The 20,765-nt window shown below is 42.1% G+C and overlaps 1 protein-coding gene across 1 annotated transcript; it reads left to right on the top strand.

Annotated features, from left to right (window-relative positions):
* Positions 1-583: 583 nt before the first annotated feature.
* heg1 (heart development protein with EGF-like domains 1) lies at positions 584-13,819 on the top strand. Its single transcript, XM_041951483.1, has 14 exons — positions 584-1,005; positions 6,345-7,371; positions 8,894-9,399; positions 10,416-10,529; positions 10,643-10,765; positions 10,855-10,958; positions 11,047-11,102; positions 11,379-11,539; positions 11,811-11,945; positions 12,126-12,168; positions 12,264-12,301; positions 12,453-12,540; positions 12,752-12,929; positions 13,086-13,819. The coding sequence occupies exons 1-14, from the start codon at positions 747-749 to the stop codon at positions 13,227-13,229; spliced, it is 2,976 nt and encodes a 991-aa protein (XP_041807417.1). The 5' UTR covers positions 584-746; the 3' UTR covers positions 13,230-13,819.
* The last annotated feature ends 6,946 nt before the right edge of the window (positions 13,820-20,765 follow it).

The following is a 20,765-nucleotide window of genomic DNA, read 5'->3' as shown; positions in this document are numbered from 1 at the left end:
GCTTAACCATCTGCACCACGTGTCTCCATTACATTTGACTATAACAGCCAGTATCCTAAACTGTTTTATACAATTATAAGATCACTTTTTGTCCAGGAGGACCAGCATTCAAAAAGTTTGTGCAGCAGCTGCCCTCGCCTTCGCTTTGTCATTGTAAATAATACTAGAGAAGCCCATTTGCACCAGGAAAACAATTAAGTAATAAAGACTTAAAAATCAAAATGCTTACATGTCACAGGAATCAGATAATCAAAATCATGCTTTTAAAATGTATTAATGAGACAGCTCATAATGAAGAGTTACTGTGTCATCACTGTGACTTTGTCTTTATTATGGTACTGATTAGTAAGCTAATTCCTAATTTGACTATTTTTAAAGTTTTTTTTTTTAACTGCAGGACTTCCGACAACACCTGAAGGCAGCAAATCAGAGTAAAAACGGGTGTGTGTGTGTGTGTGTGTGTGTGTGTGTGTGTGTGTGTGTGTGTGGCAGCAGCAGCAGGAGCAGGAGGAGGAGGAGCCCGGGCTCCTCCGCTCTGATAACAGGCTGCAACCTCGGCTCTGTTATCTTCCGTTCCCCGCCGTCGGAGCAGCGGACCTCCTCCGGACCTCTACCAGGATTTATTCAATTCTTATGAAACTTCATCAGTAGCCGCCGCGCTCCTCTCATGGTGTCCCCGGGAGACTCCTCGGCCTCTACTCGACTTCACGGAAACTATCGGCGACCGTTTTGGGGTCTCGAAAATCATGGAAACGTGGTTTGTGAATCACGTCCTCGGGTTGTCTCTGTCGGTCCTCCTGCTGGGTCTACCGGGGCCCCTCGGGGCAGAGACCCCCAGTAGCAACAGCACGGATTCCGTAACGGCAGGATTTCATTACTCGAGCGCCACAGACGAACTGAGCGGCATGGGAAACAATGCAACTTCAACTTCATCCTCCAGCGAGAGTTTATCACCATCACAGAGGAACATCCTGCTCACACACACTGCAGCTGCTGGAAACTTCGGTAAGATCACTGTCACCGAGGCCTGCAGCGGCAAGTGTTCACTCACTGACTGCGCTTACTTCAACTGGCTTCACTTACCCCCATTATCCCGTCCGAGTCTCTTTTCTTATAAACGTCCACTTTTCATGTCCACCCCATTAAAACGAGCTATAGCTGGAGGGCACAATAGAAACCCAGCAGATATCTCAACAGCATGTGTAGAATAGCAATAATCTCTTAATTACAGCGTTATAAATCCAAAGTGAAGCTTTCCTGCTGTGTAGTAACATCCTGAATTATGGAAAGTTAACTGAAATGAAGTCTCTCATGCTGCCACACATTTCCTGCCAAATTGAATGCAACTGATACGCATCCAGAGACAAGTGCATTGCTCTTTTCTATGTGTGCTTCAGTATAAAAGTTCTTTTATTGTAGATTTACCTCTTTATTATTGCCGCAATTGGTTGATTCTTGTCAGAAATACTCCCCCAAAGTGTCCAAAGCTAATTTCCAAACCCACAAATAATCCATTTAGTGTCATAGAAGACTGAAAACAAGAAGCTTTATTTACATTTGAGATGCTGGAACCAGCACATTTTTGGTATTTTTGCTTAAAATATAAAGGAATTTAAAGGTCAATCAATAAACTATTTTAGTTCTACACAAGTATAAAAAGTATTTTTAAGGGTCATACTATCAGCTCACATCTGCACATCTTATATCTTACATTACTTACACTAAGCTGACCTGAGGTAGGTAAGAAAAACACTGTTAGAATTGATACACCTGTGCATAGAAACAACTGTGCTATATGAACAATAGATTAGGATTAAGATAAAATGGAGGTCTCACTGTGCAAAGCTTTCCCACCACTTCAAACCGACACACCTTTCCAGGATTGTACTGAACATGTTAGATGTGGTTCACAGCTTCATCGAGTCAGAGCCATTCACTCGGTCTGATGAAACCAATAAACACTCACTCGTGTGTCTCCGCTATCGTGATGTAAATATAAAGCCTTTGGTTAGCATCCTCACTTCTTTTGACGCTTTCGCTACAAAGTTCCCGGCTCGAAATTACGCCGAGGTGTCGCTGCTGCTAAAAAAAAGTCTTGACATTTGTTCCCCAGCTCGTGCAGGTGTTGAGAAGGTGTGTTTGAAAGGCTGCTGCTTTTCAAAGGCAGCAGTGTTGGTTCGAGCGTGTAGGACAGTAGAGTTCAGCAGAGTCCATTGATCATTAAAGACAAGTCAATCACAGTCCAGAATACGCACATGAAGAACAAGCAAACATACCAGAGAGGAACTGTGATGCTTTGGTTAATAGATCTATGTTGCTCCTATAAAAAGAACCCGAGGCTCAGCTATTTTATACAGTTAGTGCACGAGGCTGAAGAGAAACATCTGAACCACGTTCAGCTTTTCACAGCTCCAGAGCTTTGAATGGGAGAAAGAGATTTCAGGCCCAGTTTCCCTGATTACAAATCCCGGTATCAGTCACCACGCTACTGGAAGAAGACCTGTGTCATTTGGGGGTAGAAGCCATGGTCCTCCACGTGGCCTGAACATGTAGAATACACCTGCTGTCCACCTGCACCATCGTGGTGGCAGATCCACGCAATTAAAGAGAAAGCAGTAGAAGAGTTGTGAGCTTTAGTTGATAAATGTGTCTTAAAGGAGAGCCAGCATTCCAGTTAATGAGTTTATCCCCCAAAGCCGGGGAGAAGAGAGAGAGATTTAATTTCTAAAGGGTATAATGAGTGACGGATATTCAAAGAGGCCAAAGTGACATCTCCAGATTGCTTCTTTCGTCCAACCAACAGCCCAAAACTCAAATACTCTTCATTTACTACCATAAATGACAAAGAAAAGCAGCAAATCCTGATATTTAAGAAGCTGGAACCAGCAAATGTTTGACATTCCTGCTTGAAAAATGACAGGAACGATTAATTGAGTTCAGAGTTGTTGGCGACTAATCGTTGCAGCTCTAATCAGGATGTTAGAGCCATCCAAGCATTGGCAAGCAGGACACCGATAAAAGTACAATCAAATATCCAGTAATGGCTGAACAGACAGCATTAGACCCTTACTACAGTTCTGCTTCCAATGCAACTGCAGCAAGAGACTTCTCTTGCTATTAGCATCATATTACCAATATTACTGCTGCTCTACCACCAATGCCACAGTTTGCCAGTTGGTCATAATAATAATTTTTACACCAAGTGTAGTGAGACATATACACAAAACTGTACAAATACTGAGATCCTCGTACTTTTAAATCTTTCACAGCGACGTCTATAAATTTTGACCAGTGAGATATGTGCATTCATACTGGGAGCTGCCCAATATAATTCACAAAAACAATGCGAGGGCAAAATGCTTTGCTTAAAGGCAAAGTTAGTTATGAAATGATTCACCTTTCCTGCCCTGAACCAGGTCTTCAGGTTATAGTTATCTGGTGACAAACTGAGGTCTGAATCTCAATCAGCTCGGCGTTTGGTCACCGAGTGAAACGAGCACTGCTGCGTCATACCGTGGCCATGCTCATTAATATGCTATCCCTGCTGCGTTTGCAGCCCACAGAGTTTCTCAAGTCTAGCAGATGTGAGAGGACGACACTGACAGCCGTGTTAACAGTTGAGAGACAAACAGCAGAGAATCTGGGAGTGTCCGCCGCTTGTTGCCAGCACCGCGTTCCAGTCTGAGTTTTGTTGCCCGGACTGGATCCAGAGAGAGAAAATAATAAAATGAGATAGACACATGCAGAGGAAGTGAGAGAGAGAGAGAATTAGAGTGGAGTGGCCCAGTTCTCCCCTCAGACTCTCGGCGGACGGGCTGTTCTGCAGCTGAACTCTCCCCTCCACTGGTTTTAGATGGCGGCTGCTGGTCGCTGTGTGTGTGTGTTGGCTGTCGCGATGCTGTCCAGCACCGACGCTCATCCTCAGCGGACTTCTGTTCCAGTCCTGGGCTCTCTGGAGACCGGCCAGATGACCGGCTGTCAGGCAGCACAGCATCACTGATGGGCAGAGAAAAAGCCTCAAGGCCAGAGAAAGACCTCACACAGACTTGGTGCTGCCCTCATCAAGATTTTTACATAAACAGTGGATTTGACTACGGGATCCCTCGCAGTGATGAACCCACAGAGCATTAACACCTAATTCTGCAGTTCTCCTTAGCTCTGTGGTGCATTTTACCGTCTTTCACCTCGTTGTTTTGATTTGACTCGGGCGGGCATTTGAAGTGACTTGTGATATGCTAGCAGCTACGTAGCTTCCTAGGTTTCTTAAGACTGATTTGGCCTCGCAGCAGAGCAGAGCAGTCTGATGAAGGATGGTAGTGAAACACTGTGGTGGCGTTCGTCGACTGGAACTTTATTTCCTCTGCAGCAGCGAACATGCGGCGTTCTAACACAATTAGGTTGTAGCCTGGACACTTTCACACCGATTATTATAATGCTACCTGTAGCATGTGGCTGCCATAACATGCAGGTACTCTTCATTCTCCCTCACACGAGAGCGATCCCACAACACCCGATGAACCACGCCACACTCACACAGGTTAAAACAAGGAAACATATTTTTTTAAGACACAAAAATAGTTGCATGAACTATTTGATTTTAGATTTGACTTAATAATTCAGTCTCACCAGTCTCACAGCATCCTTTCCAGCTGCAGGAGGCAGCTGTTTTCAGCAACAGAGCTCAAATATACCTACTGTACACTACCTGCCAGGCATAAAATGACAGAAAAACAAAGTTAGCAGCTAGTTAGTGAACATGAAGATGAAAGGAAAGTAAATATTGGACTTATGATAGTCAGGTGGCCAGAGACAGGACTTCACATGAATACTAATGTTACCATGTTTGCCATATCAACATAAAAGATGATTCTATGTCAGTGTTGTGGTTACAGCTTGCTCCCCTGCCAACGGGCCAAAAAACACAGCTTTAAAATAATGTGTTGTGTTGTAAAAATCTGACTGTTTGATACTGACAATAAGCTTTATTTACACTTAACAGTGGGCATTAATGAGGGTTTTAATCCATTTTTGGGGCATTCCAGAGGCCTAATGTAATTGCAGGATCTAGGTTGACCTCTGTGCGTGGTTCCACTGTCAACTGTCGAAGGCAATCTGCCTAAAAAAAATAGCAGTAAAACTACAATCCTTATCCCTGTGGCAACATTCTTTCTCAACACTTCACTTCTGGTTCTGGTGGTGTTTTTATGACTTAACAACAACTTTGAGCCAGACTAAAAAAAAAAGAAAACAACCCTCTCCATAGACACTGAACATGAAAACACACCCAGAGTCATGGTGACACTGTTCTGCCAGTGCCTTGTGCTCACTCAGCTTTAGGAAGGAAATGGCTGATTCCCAATGGAGACAGTCACCGCCATATTTAGGACCTCATGCCTTTGTTAGAGTAGACGAGCCCAGTTGCCAATTGTTCTCCACCCAGAATCATTGCCTCTGCAGCAAGCGACACTTCTGACAGCATCTTCTCCCTTTCCGCAGCCTGCACAGGCCAGACACAGGCTGGTGAGCACCCTCTGGTGGCCACAGCTGGAAGTGACCTGTAATTGTAGCAGTTTGTAATGTAAAGTAAGCTGGAGGGAAACAACCATATAATGAATATTGTTTGCTTGAAGAACTGAATGTCAGCCCAGGCTTAAGGAACTCTGATTCGAGTAGGGTGGATACCCTGCATTGCCATCCACCCAGAGAGAGACAATTGCTCTTCATGAGAATCGCTCATCTGAGTATGTAGCTACACCTGAATAATTTCATATGGAATGGACCATGGACTACCACACCACCACAACTAACAACTGTTTTGATTACTCTGTCAGTTACGGCTGCCACAAAAGATTGTTTTCATTTTGTGATAAGTCTGCTTATTTTTTTTTCAATTGATGGATTATTGTTGAGTCTATAAAGTGTGGGAAAATAGTCAAAATGCCTTCCCATAGTCCCAATGTGTTCAACAAACTGTCAGAAATGATTCCGCTTACACTGATATAAATCAAAGAAAAGCAGCAAATCATCACATTCGAGAAGTCTTGGCATTCTTCTTTTAACAACTTTTAAAGGAGTTGTTTCAGCAGTGATGCTGTGGGATAATGTTATGTTGCACTGACTAAAACCCGGTGGATTAACAACTTTCTTGACATGATTAATTCGGAGCTGTCAGCAGCAAAGATGAGTGGTGCTAAAACGGAGGCTGTTGTTGACTGAGCTTCTAATATTATACCGATGTTGTTCGATACGACAAAAAAAAGCTTTATTACTGTGTAGCAGAAATAAAGAAGCCTCAGCTATCGAACAAACTTGATAATATTGATTATTTTTTTCTTTCTCCGCAGAAACTGAGCAGACACAAATCTTCACAGAAACAAGCAGCAAGCCACTAGAGGCCGTAAGTCTATCGACTGAGCTACTCACCTCCACCCTTGTTGTAGCCGCCACAGAGCCCGGCAGCAGCAGCAGAGACTGGAAGACCTGGAAGGCTAACACAGACCGGATGTCAGACGCCTCTCCCGCTGTGTCCTGGGAGGCTAGTTCTTCGATGTTGACAGAGGAGGCCAGACTGCCCCAGGACAGTCCAGACACCACCCTCCGACAAGGCGATGCTTCATCCTCGATGTCCCACACAGCCGTCCACACTGACAGCACCTACACGTCCACCACCATCACCCGAGCAGGGGAAAGGACCCTGCTGTCTGTCACCTCCTCTTCCAGCAACAGCACCTCCTATGCCTTTACAGAGGACTCCAACTCCCATCAGAACCCCTCTACCTGGGGTATTTCTTCGAGGGCTACAGAGACTGAGGACTACACCCACAGTGTCCCCTCCACCAGGACTGAGAGCAGGGACACCGCAGACCAGCACGTGACCCACTCCTTCAATGGGAAGCCCTCAGAGACTGGCAGCCCAGGGGGGTCCAGAGGAACACAGAGTTTCAACGGACAAGCTAATGCCACCCAGCATCAACACACCTCAACATCAGAGGAGACCTCCGACTCCACACCACCTCTCAGAGTGACGGAGCCCAGCACCGACCAATCTGAAGTGTCCGTTTCCTCCACACCTCCCGTGACCTCACCTGCAGAAGGTCCTACATACACCTCAGGGACAGACCAGGGGCCGGGGTCTAGTGTTGGAACCTCCACTGAGTCCTCCACTGGAGTCCACAGCTCCAGCACTCAGAACCAGGAGGGCACGGAGGGGGTTTCATCCCAGACTAGTGAGCAAAGCGTGAGCTTGGGTCTGACCACAGGACCCCCCACAGTCAGCAGCAGTACATCTGATCTGAACGACTCCCTAACACACACTCCAGTGCTGGTTACAGAGATCTTCCTCACCACCACATCTGTCACGGTCACAGAAAGGTACCTTTTATTATTAAACTTGGTGCTTAATTAGTGATTAAATAAATAACAGGCTAATGGTTCAAGGAAAGATGTTTAGTTACTGTGCAACCATAGCAGCAGAGAGAAGGATTTTTCTTATTATTGCTGTGTAATAATTTATTTATTTAGAAATTGTTTACAACCCTGTTTCCAAAATGTTGGGATGCTGTCTAAAAGATAAATGGAAACATGAAAGTCAACATATCAAATGTTGAAGCTGAGCCATTTCATTGTTTTTTGAAAATTATATCATCATTTAGAATTTGGGACAGTTTCCAGGCAACAAAAAAACGGAAAAGTTGTGAAAGGCTAAAAGAAAACAGCTGGTGAAGCATTTCAATGTTAATCAGGTTGACTAGCAACAGGTGAGTAACATGATTAGGTATAAAAAGAGCCTACCAGAGAGGCTGAGTCTTTCTGAAGTAAAGATGGGGAGGGGTTCACCACTCTGTGACAGACTGTGCTGGCATGAAGAGGAGAGGGACCATCCAGCTTGTTATCAGCCCATACTTAAAAAGCCAGCGTCCGTGATGGCTTGGGGGTGCATTAGTGAACATGGCAAATGTGTAAGCTGCACATTAGTGAAGGCTCCATTAATGCTGAACCAGATATTCGGGTTTTAGAGCAACTTATGCCATCAAGTTGACAATGTCTTTTAGAGGGAAGTTCTTGCTCAGCACGGCTCTGTAGCAAAAGGCTGCTAAACTGCCGCACTATGAAACGTAAAATGCAACGGAGACCCCGAAGTGTTGAAGCTGAAATCGTACATCAAGCAAGAATGGGAAAACATTTTGCTTTGAGAATGACAGCAGTTGGTCTCTTCAGTTCCCAAAAACTTACAAAGGGTTGTTAGAAGAAGAGGTGATATAGCAGAGCGGTAAACATGACCCTGTCCCAACTTTTTACAAACCTGTTGTTGATTTTGTGCAATTTTCAGTTGAATATGTGGTTTCAGTGTTCTGCATATACATTTTACACAGTGTCCCAACTTTTTTTGGGAACAGGGTAGTATTAGAAAACATTATTTAGACAGAGAAATTCTGCTCTATGCTGCCCAACAAAAGGAGAACGTAGAAACTACAAGCTGTCTGCTGTGTTCTGAAGCTAATGTTAGCTGGAGATGTAGCCATAGCCTTAACTTAAGCTAAAACAAAATTTCTTACTGATTTCTACCCACCTGTTAATGAAAAAAGCAATTTTGATGAACTCAGTTGGTAATTCGGTTAGTTAATCCACATAATGAAATGAGGCAGAAGCTAAATCTAATCTTAATGAAGGGGGAAAAAACAGCTAAAGTCCTGCTAAAGCTAACTAGCTTAACATATCTCTTAGCTAGCTACCTTCTCAGGTTTTGACTCAAGTCTAGAAGAAATAATGTGTTTAAGCTTCCTTGAAAGAACACATTTAAATGTGTTAAATGGCTTTTGCATTTTTAGGTCTTCTGAAATGAAAGATGTCCATTTCAGTTCATGTCAGTCATGATTTATTTCCTCTTTAACAGATCACATATAACAGAGGAACACACTTCCAAAGCCGCTGCCTCCACCAGCAGCAGCAGCGCCACCACCACCACCACTACAACGTCTCCCCAAACCTCAACCTCATCCTCCAGGTTCAGTAGCACCATCAGCAGCTCTGCCTCAGGATCACCTACTGAGGCCACCATCACGTACACTCCACCCTCCACCACAGCCTCCACCCTGGCCCGGACCAGTGCAGCGCACCCGACTCACCGCGCGTCATCCAGCCAAACCCAGGGTCCCTCAACCGGCATGGCTAACACCCCAAACGCCACCACCCGGCAAATAGAAACGAGCACGGGCACTCTGGGAATCACCACAGCTCATAGCCAGCACATCACCACCACCTACACCCACAGCACCCCAACCGAGAGCACAGAGGCTCTGCAGACCACCGGGAAACAGGCAGACAGGGGAGCCACACAGCTGGTGGTGACAACAACACCCACTGATGTCAGATCCACCAAGGCACCTCCACCACCGCTAAGTCAGTGGTTTACACGCTTCCTTCATTTTAACTGACAGTCCTTTGCATGCAGCTTTCACAGCATCTTGTTCCTCTCTTTTCCTCAGTTAGCTGTGGTGACTATTTCTAATCATAGATAGATAATACCCTCTTTTACTTGCTATAACCAGGTGTAAATGTAAAAATCCGTCAGTTCATGTATGCCAGAGAATTTAATGTGTCACAGATGCATGAAACAACTGGTGTTTAGTACAACCGAGGTAAAAGCCTGAACTGCGTACATCAGTTTTGATCTGTGTCATTCAGTGAAAACATTGAGCCAAACCTTTATGTGGTTGTAAATGTTGCAGGTTATTGCTTAAAAGATGTATTTGGTAGTTAGTGGTTTGATGGACTGGACTCAAAAATAATTCTAATACAAGTATACAATCCAAAATAATACCATGCAAGCTCAAATGAACATTTGCATATTTGTTTAATTATACAATTAAGAATTTGCCAGGAGATTTGGGCAGATTATGTCTTAAATTGGTGCCTTGCGTAATGTATTGTATGATACCTAAATATCTGAGCTCAAATTGGCCCTGAAATGCATAAATTAGTGCAAATCTCTTAATGTTTTCCATTTACTGACAGTTTCAGTCACTGAAGGGCAGAATCTTAACATTTTAGTGGATTAAAGAATGATAATGTAAGTCAGAACAAGTCTACTACCTTTGACAGAATTATAACCAACATCATCGTCTGTGGCTGAACTGCTCTGTTTTTTCATTTATAAATCTTTTCAAATGTTAGGAGAGTAAAGTGAAGGTTAGTTAGTTAGTCAGGTTAGCAGGTTAGTTTAATCAAATTTCCACAGATCTGTTTTCTGTGGTCTGAAGAAGGTGCTAGCTTGTGGGTGATGAATTCCCAAGTGATACACAAATTCCTCTTTCGATGCTGATTATATTGCATTGATGAGATATAATGATTATCAGTGTGAAAGCACTGCATGTGCCACTGTTTTTTTACACTGTTTCTAACCTTTCTAACTCCAGGAAACCCGTGTGTGTCAAACCCTTGTATGAACGGAGGCATGTGTGTGAGCGATAAAGAGCATCAGTACACCTGCCACTGTCAGCAGGCGTGGACAGGAACAACCTGCAACCAGGGTGAGCTTATCTTCTCTTCTTCCTGACAGTCTGATGGGTTCAGATTAGTATTCAGGCTTATGCATTCAGTGAAGGCCCTTCTCAATATAATATTGTAACCTGCATGCGTCCAGATGTGGATGAGTGTGAGAGGGACCCCTGCCCTGTCGGGTCCAGGTGTGTGAACACGCGAGGCTCCTTCAGCTGTGAATGTCCGCTCGGCTTCGACCTGGAGGATGGACGCACCTGCACCAGAGGTAAAAACTTTTTGCACACAACAGTTGCAAAACAATAACGTAGTCACAGATGATAAAAATATGTTTTAATGATATTTTTTCCTCCACAGCGAAGACGTTTCTGGGAACCTTCAGCGTTAACAGGCTGCCTCACGACCCTGTGATCTTCAAGAGCACCAGCATACATGAGATCCAGAGAGAGATTATTCAGCTGGTGAGAGGCAGTGCACATCACTGTAAATCTCCATCAGGTTTATGTCCCTTTATGTCTGATGCACACTCTCTTCCTGTCTTCACCTCAGCTCAATGCTTCACTGTCAGTCCTCCGAGGTTACAGCCGCTCCCTGCTGAGTAAGAAGTACGTTCTTGCCATTGCTTTTTCAAACGCTCTGTAATTGGTTGTTATATTTTCAAAATCACATGAGGAAAAGTGGGTAGACTTGTTTCTACACCCTTGATGCAGTCGTATTTGACCTTGATTAGATTAACTCTAGCAATTTCTGAAAACCTGTATATTGAACTTGGCTTAATGGAATGAAAAAAAATTTAAAAAGTTGAATTTTTAGGATTGCAATGTCTCTTGCAACATTTGTCAGTGTTGTTCTTTGTGTTGACCTCTGGTTTCCCTCAACAGAGAAGAGGACGGGGTTCGTATTTCAGCTGTCAACATGTTTTCCATCTCCACCAATGTGACGAGTGCTGAGGTCTACAACAGCATCCAGATGTCTCTCAGCAACTGCAGCTCCTCGTTGGCCCACTGTCGGATGGTCCTGCACCACCAGCTCACCTATCACAGTAAATGCAACAGCCAGTAATCATCATGAGCCCCATCATGTTTATTTCTGCTCATTTTCACGAAATTTAATGTTGTTTTTACTAGTTTAACTGTGAGTGAGGGCGGACAACCAAAAGTAGTTGTTAGTATGTTTATAGCCACCAGAGGGCACAATTTAGCCATAAATAGATTCGTCATGAATGCAACCAGAATGCATTTGAGACAATATTACACGTATACAGTAGTGATCAGATTCCTGTGTTGCCATACTCACAACTCTCTGTGTTCCAGTGGAAAGTCTGTGTGTGGCCCAGAAGACTCAGTGTGACACAGAGCGCTCCACCTGCACCGACACCAGCGGCACGGCCCACTGCCAGTGTCTTCAGGGATACTACAAACACAACCCCGACGACCTGTCCTGCTTAGGTGAGTGTGTGTCTGCTGCTGTACTGTGAGTGCAGGTGGTATTTTTGAGTGAAATACAACAAAAAATTCATTCAAATTAAGGACATATTAAAGAATATTAGCAAAATGATATTAGCTGTTTAACTCTTTGTACCAAGTTGTCCAATTGGACATTTTCTGAACAACACATTGTGATTTCAGAATGTGGGGATGGCTACAAGCTGGAAAACGGCACCTGCATTCCGTAAGTTCAACTCTTGTTTCCTCACAGTATGAATACAGTCACACGAAGAGATTTAAGACCATAATCTCACTGCAGATTCTGTTTCTGCTTTTCAGATGCATGTTTGGATTTGGAGGATTCAACTGTGGAAATTGTAAGTTTTCTCTAAAAATTCCTGCACAGGCCAAATATAGCATTTCACTAGAAGATGCTTTTTTGTTAACTTAAGTCACAAATTTGCTATTGTGATCTTGGCATATATTTTTAACCTTGGTGTTTAACATACTGTTGTTTTGGCTTTGCAGTTTACAAGCTGATTGCAGTTGTGGTGTCACCTGCAGGGGGCGCTGTGCTCCTCATCCTCATCATCGCTCTCATTGTCACCTGTTGCAAGTATGACTGCTGTTATTGTTAGCACAAAAGCTTTGGTTTACAATGCAATTCTTGTTGCAGTCTGAATCTGATGTTGATACTATTATATTTAACAATTAACGTAAAGGATCAGTTCACGTAAATTGCCAAAAAAAAAACATAGCTCCTCTCTCTCAGTGGTTTGGTGAACTGTGGCGAAGGTTTAACTTTTTGATAATGTTTGATTTCCAAGGAAAGACAAGAATGACATCAACAAGATCATCTTCAAGAGTGGAGACCTGCAGATGTCCCCGTACGCAGACTTCCCCAAAAGTAACCGCATATCCATGGAGTGGGGCAGGGAGACCATAGAGATGCAGGAGAACGGCAGCACCAAGAACCTGCTGCAGATGACCGACATTTATTACTCAGTAAGGAGACATGCAGTGTTCATTTTGTCTTCCCCTCACTTCACTTGTCTTTATATATTTGTATTTTGTATTTTTGTATTTTTTAACTCAGAAGTCTCTATATTAGACAAGAAGAACCTTCTGATACATTTTCTCTTTCTGTGCGCTTTCCCTCAGCCTGCGTTGCGCAACTCAGACCTGGAGAGAAACGGCCTGTACCCGTTCACTGGCCTGCCGGGTTCTCGCCACTCATGTATCTACCCCGCCCAGTGGAACCCCTCCTTCATCAGTGACGACTCACGAAGAAGAGACTACTTCTAACTGCTCCACTTTGAACGCATGCACACACACACACAGAAACTCACCATCTCTTTTACTGATGTTTCATGTTTTCTGTCAAAGTGTCAGTTTTAATGTGTTAGCCCATCTGCATTCAGTGCTGCACACTAACTACAGTATGCAAATATGTGTGTGTGTTTGTGTGCATGGGCTGAAAGTGCACATTTTTGCAAGTAAAATGTCTCCTGCGAGTGTTCTTGTGTGGCCGCTTCAGCGTTTCTGCATGTCTCAGCTCATTTACTTCAACTCACACGTCGCATTGCTGCTGCTGCGTTGAAGACTGCCTAATGTGTTTTTACAGCCACTGATTCTCATTTACTTCACTGTGTGAAACAAAACAATTTGCAGATGCTCGAAACATGCTCGATCCATGCAGCATAAACATGCAACGCGTCTGGCAGTTATGCTGCCTGGTAACACAGCCTGGTTAGCTTGAAAACTCTGCGCTGCGTTAATGCACAACGATAAAGAAAAATAGATTCACCCAAAGAAATTCATGTGAATCATTCAATGAAGTGAATGAGTGTTGATCATTGGCAGGAAGTTGGGAAAAACACATTTGAATTCAATTTTTTAAAAATGGCAGTTTTATAAAGTGTATGTGATGGGCAGCAAATGGACTGGAGCGTGCAAACACATTGAAATGTCCTTTAAGTGCTGAAATATATAAATGAAATGTGCGCGCCACTGCTGTGATTTGAAAATAATCAGTTTCTTCTAATAGTCTGCGCATGAAGTGTTGAGGGAACGTGACTTTCACAGACCACTGAAGGATGCACAAAGTTCGGTTTTATGCCAAAAGAAACTGAGGAAGGCCTTTGAATTCTGATGCCAATGTTTATTTATTCCCTGTATGTCCAAGTCCTTGACACGTAGCATCTCATGCATACACACTGACAGACTAAAGAGGGATAAACCTGTGGCCTTATGTGTGTGTGTGTGTGTGTGTGTGTGTGTGTGTGTGTGTGTGTGTGTGTGTGTGTGAGAGAGAGAGAGAGAGTGTGTGTCTTAAGTATTGCTGTTTGCGAGGTGTGTGTAAGTGTGCGAGGAGTAATTATCTGTATACCAGAAGGATCATAACTGTCAGTGAGTGTTTGAATGTAAAGAGGTATCATAATTAGTTCGCTGTTTCTGACATGGAGTATTGTTTTTATATGACTGTTTCCTTTCTGTGTGTTTATATGATCTGTTGATTCTGGCGTTTTAGTCAGACGTGCTTATTTAAATAAAAAAAAAATTGCACAGCAGTTTTTGTCTGACTCTTGTTTCAGTTTCTTTTTTCAATTTTTGTAATTGACACAGTTTCAACAGTTGGAGCCGGAATTTATACAATTTTAAATTGTTCAAATAAAATAAAATGTATTGCACATGTACATGTTTTTTAAACACAGAGCAACAAGATAATTAAACAGGTAGTTCAATTAAAATAAACTTCATATTATAAAGACAAAATGAAGGCAATTAGTGTAATTTTAAATGTACATGTCTACATTTCATTTAAATAAGACCAGTGTATGTTGGCACGTTTTCTCTGGACTTTGCATCAATGGTAGCGTCTTGTCCAGATTATAGATTTCTCCAGCCAACAGAGTAATCCTTCGACTGTGTATTCTGGTATTTTTTGTTGTGTGTAAAGTACCTGAGCTAGTTATTAATATACAGCGGCATCGGTTTCATATTCAAGAGATGCAAAAACAAACCCGGAATTTGTAAGACAAAGGTATTCTATGTGGATATTCTCTCCTTTGAGGGTAAAGCTTTTTACATGTGCTCTAGTCCACTGGAGTCGCGTTCCTATGATGTATAGTTATTGGCTAAGCAACATATAGCTCACCACTCCATTTGGGTACTTTGACGACCCAATGCATACTGAGATATGCTCCAGGCCCCAGCTACCCTGGAAAAAAAGACATTAACAAATATCTAAAATTTGAATGAAGTCTTCCTAAATATACTTATGTATACTTATACTTGTTGATCATGTTGTTGTATAGGGTGGATACTGAGGGAACCAGCTCAATTAAATCAAATCTATGAATTCTTTCAGATCCACATGTAGTAATGAAAAACTAAGTGAGCTGCAGAAAAGAAGCCAAGGTCAATACATTGATAGTACAATAACAATAAACAGGGATGATGTTTAAAACCCACAAATGTTACTTAATAGTTATCACAAGTGAAATGAGAGGTCTGCCATCTGAATGTCTCCACCATAACATTTGTTTCTCTGCTGTTTTTTTTTCCCTCCTGATGCTGTTTAAACAAAAGGCTAAAGCTGAGGCACAGGGAAAAAATTTTAATGTAGCATATCTACATGATGAAATATGCAAAAAGCCTCAAATGTATTAAACTTTGCATAGTTATTGTGTCCAAAACAGCTCAATGATTTTGTTTTGGTCCACAGGTCAGAAATAAATCACTGTGAAAAGCAGTAAAGGGTTTTACAGAAGAAAATGTAAATTATGCAGAATTTAAGTTGTGAACCATTACAGTACAGATACCCCTCCTCTCCCTCCCACTTGTAATCAATGAGAGCTTGCCAGGATGCAAATCAATATTTTAGCTTTATTGTATGTCTATGTGCAAACATCGTTGACGTGTGTTTCATTTGAATATGGACTCCAGGAAGAGAAGCTGTTGCTAATGCAAAGAATCCCAAGAAACAAACAACCAGACAAACACACCCCCAGAAAGCAGCACAATGCTATTTCTAAAAATGGAAAAAGATGACTAACATGACTGTGTAGTGTAGCTCTTGTCAGGTGAGGTGCATGTTAGATACATATGCTACATTGATGTTCCTTCCTTTGTGGAGTGAATGGTTTTCATAATGACTTTCTGTTCTGACTGTTCTGACTATTGACTGTTCTGGTCCATTTCCCTTGGTTTCCTATTTCCCTATAAGGTCTTGTGCAGTCTGCGGCTCGAAAGACACAAGCACACACACAGAGGGGCGCAACTTCTGCTTGTTATTCCGACTTTTTCCAAACCACCAATAGAACGTCAATACACTGAAATGGACATGCAGGATTTCCTATTAATCAACGTTCCTCTCGTCATCCTCAGCCTCACTGCAAACATCTTCTATGCGTGGTGCTTGGTCTTCCCACCGTGCAACAGACGAAGAATCAAGCAGCCTTTAAAGACGCTACTGGGATTGCTTGTTTGCTTCTCAATTATTTATTTTGTCTCAGTGGTTGTGATGTATGGTGTGTTGAAGCAACAGCGCAGGTATGACGTGTTAATCGTGTTGTGGATGATGTTCCTGTCCAATGTGTACAATAGCATGACGTGTTCTGTTTGGCTGAACTTCTACTACTACGTCCAGATTGTCCCCTCACAGCGAGCTCTTCTGATCTGGGTAAAGAGGAACATCAGGTCTTTCATCTACGTGTTTTTGTTTCTCGATGGGTCCTTTTTTCTCTTCAGCAGTGCCTTGATTGCTGCAGATGTAGTAGCACAAACCTCCAGGAGGTTGAATGAAATCAACGGTACATGGACTGGATATCACATTGATGAACTGCACATTGCAAGCAACGTTTGTGTCTACATTGTCAAATTGTATATCTTTGGCTGTCTGTGTATAATGATGTTTTCTAGCTTTTCGACGGTCCACTACCTGCATGGACACATAAGAAGCGTGGTACAGGGCGGCAGCTGCTTCTCCACTCCGAGGATTCAAAGTCAGATGAGAGTCACCATCACTGGGGTCTCTCAAGGAGTGCTCTACTTACTCTACAGCATCTTCTATTTTTTTGATTCATTCACCTACATCCTCTCCTCGCACATCAAGGTCAGTCTTGGGATTTCCTTAACAGCCACCTCGCTGTACGTATTGGGCACCACGGTCACCTTGGGCATCGGTCAGACCACATTCAGGAGAAGGGCAGCCGAGGTCTTGAAAGCACTCATTAATAACAAAAGCACAAAAGATGTGAAAATGCACAACAGCTAGTTGACATCAAGTGACACAGTTTATCCTGTAACTGTTGATTTCTAAACGTTGCTGAGATTATACGGTGTATGATATTGCTGTGGTGGTGCTTGAAATCATCTTTATACAGTGTGAGGTTTCATTTGATGAAATGTTATGGTTTATGGAATAGCAAGAGCAATAAATGCATAGATTAAAAACATGGAGTAATGACTGTTTACCTATTTCTATGTGATTTCACTGTAATATGCTTTATTTGCATATTCTAATTTGCATGTGATGCAAATACCTCAGATTTGTTACTTTGCACGGAGTTGGAGAACCTCACAGGTTTTGTATGTAAGAGCACTACAAGGGAAGATGATGCCGAGATGGAAACAACAAATGAAGTGAAGACGGATGAAAAGGAGTTCTCTGCACATTTTCCAGCAATGTGCAGCTGAATCGGGCGCTTCTCAGAACAAAGAAACCTCAGAGGGAAAAAAAAAGGACTGCAGCACGTTGACTGATCTGCAAGCTGCAGCCTTTACTGCTGCAAACAGACAAAGTTTCAACACCACTGTCTTCATCAGAGTCAAACTTGAGGATGGACTTTCTCACCTGTGGCCTGATTAATATGCCTTTAATGATTCTCAACATCATAGCTAATGTATTTTTCATCTTTTGCATGGTCTTCCCACTTCACGGAGAAAGGATCAAGCAACCTCTGAAGATTCTCCTGTGGTCCCTGATTTACTGTACAATGACTTACATGTCAACGGGCATTGTTCTGTTCTTCTCTACGACCACAGCTGACAACGTGCATTTCATTCTAGCCTCATTTGTGGGGTTTGCCTGCAGCTTTAACAGTAGTATGACCTCCTCTGCTTGGCTGAACTTTTTCTACCACACCCAGATTGTGCCTGCAAAGAGAGCCATCTTCATCTGGATTAAGAAGAATATCAAACCCATCATCTACTGCATTTGGCTTGTTGAGAGAATACTGAATTTGTTTCAAGTTGGTGCTGTGATTATAGAGTATGTTTCTTTAGCTTATCTTACTCCTGATGATTCCAGTCACAATTTCACATTGTATAAAGACATGATATATCTACAAATACCTTCATCTGAACTGAGGATTGTGCATGCAATTGCAACTCTTTTATTGAAGGTCCACTTCTTTGCCGGCATGGGTGTTATGGTGATGTCTAGTGGTTCTACTGTGATCTACCTGTGCAGACACATGCGTCGTATGGTAGCAAATGGTCAGCCCTTCTCCTGCCCACACTTGAGTAGTCAGGTGAGGGTCACCGTCACTGGCGTCCTACAGGCAGTCCTCTATGTGTTCTGTGCTATATGGACAGTGTGCTACATTTTTCCTCAGCAAAATCTAGCTTTATCTGGCTATTCGTATTCCCATGTCACTGTCATCAACTTGTACATGGCTGGCACAACACTCAACTTGGGAGCTGGTCAGGGTGTATTCAGGCAGAGAGCTGCAGACATCTGGCTCAGAGCCGCTCAGTGGTGCAAATCACCTAAAGCACAAGAGTCTGAACAAGGAGGATGATTGGAGATCACACTGGTGGGGTGGACCGACTGTAATGTAGGAGCTGAGACACAATGACTGCTGTTGTGTTTTAAAGGTAAAACCTTAATTGATTTGCTTCTGTGTCAACACAATGTCTGAGCATTTATGAGTACTTTTTAGACTTATACTGTCAGAATATGTCATGTTAACCCTATTGCAACGAAAAAAGGGCGGTGCAATGCTGTTGTTCACTTTATTTCTGCCTTTTATGTGTTTACTGAAATAAAATATGTGTAATGTAGTTACTATTTACACCTCTGAAGTATATGAGCAATTATATTGTTTAAGAGTGTGATGTACAGTTGGGTGATGATGATATCTCGATAAGAATACACTTCACTTCAAGTCCTCCCATGCAGCATTGTTCCGTATATAAACATGTAATAAATTGCTTATAACACACTGCAATCTAGTTGTATGCAGATTTAGTGACTATTTATTTTTGTTCTGAGCAACAACTCTATTTCCTCATGTGTGCACCCATAAGCAGAGGCTGGTATACAAACATAATGAATGACAATATAAAATATGCCTCCATTGGAGAAGTTATGACTGTTGACAATCACTTTACAACAGGCATGTCAAACTCATTCCATAAAGGGCCGTGTGGCTGCAGGTTTTTGTTCCAACCAAGGAGGAGCACACCAGGCCAACCAATCAACATCAAGGGATCACTTAGTTATCAGCTGAAGACTGAGATCGGCTGATTAATTTATTCCAGCCTGGTGTGCTCCTCCTTGATTGGAACGAAAACCTGCAGCCACACGGCCCTTTATGGAATGAGTTTGACATGCCTGCTTTACAATAATGAACCCTTTAAAATGTCCTTGTTATATGATAATCTTACAGCTACATTGTAATGTGTAAAAAACCATGTTAATAATGCTAATGCTGGTTTAAAACAGAGTTTTACTGGAATGTCTTTGAGAAATTTCACTCAGGTTTCCATGAGGTGCACAGAAACATCACTGCTCATACATAAACACAACATAATGATTCATTATGTTGTGTTTATTCTGGCAAATCCTTCAAATCACATTTAAGGTACTTGAAAGGCATGTAGGTCCTATTCACACCTCTGATTTATATGAGAGGTCATGCTTTTATGCTGTACACAGTCAGATGCCCAATCAAATGTAAAAAAAACAAAACAAAAAACAAAACGACATCCTGATAAATAAACTGTTTGTATGTTTACAAGTCTTTAGATGCTTGATTTCCAGTGGTGGAATTCTACTTTATTATTTCCATCTCATGCCACTTCATACTACTACTCTGCAACAGTTCAGGGGAAATACTGCACTTAAATTTGTTACTTTACAAATGTAACATTTCTATGCTAAAATTTTGAGATTAAATGTGATGCATTGTTATACATCAGTTGCTGAAGAGTATAACCTGTGAAAATTAGCTCCACCCCGCCCAACAAGCCCAGAACAGCAAAATGCTATTTATCCATTAATGCATCAACAAAAATAATTCTACATAATTTCTTATTGGATAACACTTTAACTTTTGATAATTAAATACATTTTGGTAATAATAAGCACTTTTACTTGAGTAAGTTTACACACAGGACTTATGCCTATTAGTAGCAGTGGAGTATTTTTACAGTGTAATATTGCTACTTCTGCTTAAGTAAAGGACCCGAATACTTCCTCCACTACTGTTGAATTGTAAAGATTCGGCAGTAAAGCACCAAGAATGATAACAATATATTTCTGTCACTGATTTTGCCCTTTGATGCTGGCAGAGGTCAAATGCTCAAAGATGTTACCTTAAACGTCTATCGGACATATCGGTTCCTGGTTAAACACACGTCAACAACTTATGTAATGTAATGTAATGTCAATATCAGATAATGCTCCTGCAACTGTAAGATAATTTTGTTGTAATTATGAGATCAATTTCATGCAATTACGGGATAATTTTTTTCGCAATTATGAGAAAATGTCATGTAAGGTTAAGAAATAATTTTCATGAAATCGAGACAATTTTCTTGCAATTATGAGAT

Source organism: Chelmon rostratus, chromosome 13 (assembly GCF_017976325.1).
Source record: "Chelmon rostratus isolate fCheRos1 chromosome 13, fCheRos1.pri, whole genome shotgun sequence".
Lineage (NCBI taxonomy): Eukaryota > Metazoa > Chordata > Actinopteri > Chaetodontiformes > Chaetodontidae > Chelmon > Chelmon rostratus.
Note: the sequence above shows the minus strand (reverse complement) of the source record. Positions and strands in the feature narration are given on the sequence as shown.

Bases quoted from the DNA above. Each gene is read 5' to 3' on its own strand.
- heg1 (XM_041951483.1), top strand. From the start codon at position 747: ATGGAAACGTGGTTTGTGAATCACGTCCTCGGGTTGTCTCTGTCGGTC. The intron at 7,372-8,893 runs GTACCTTTTATT...CCTCTTTAACAG, and splicing joins TCTGTCACGGTCACAGAAAG to ATCACATATAACAGAGGAAC. The intron at 12,169-12,263 runs GTAAGTTCAACT...TCTGCTTTTCAG, and splicing joins GAAAACGGCACCTGCATTCC to ATGCATGTTTGGATTTGGAG.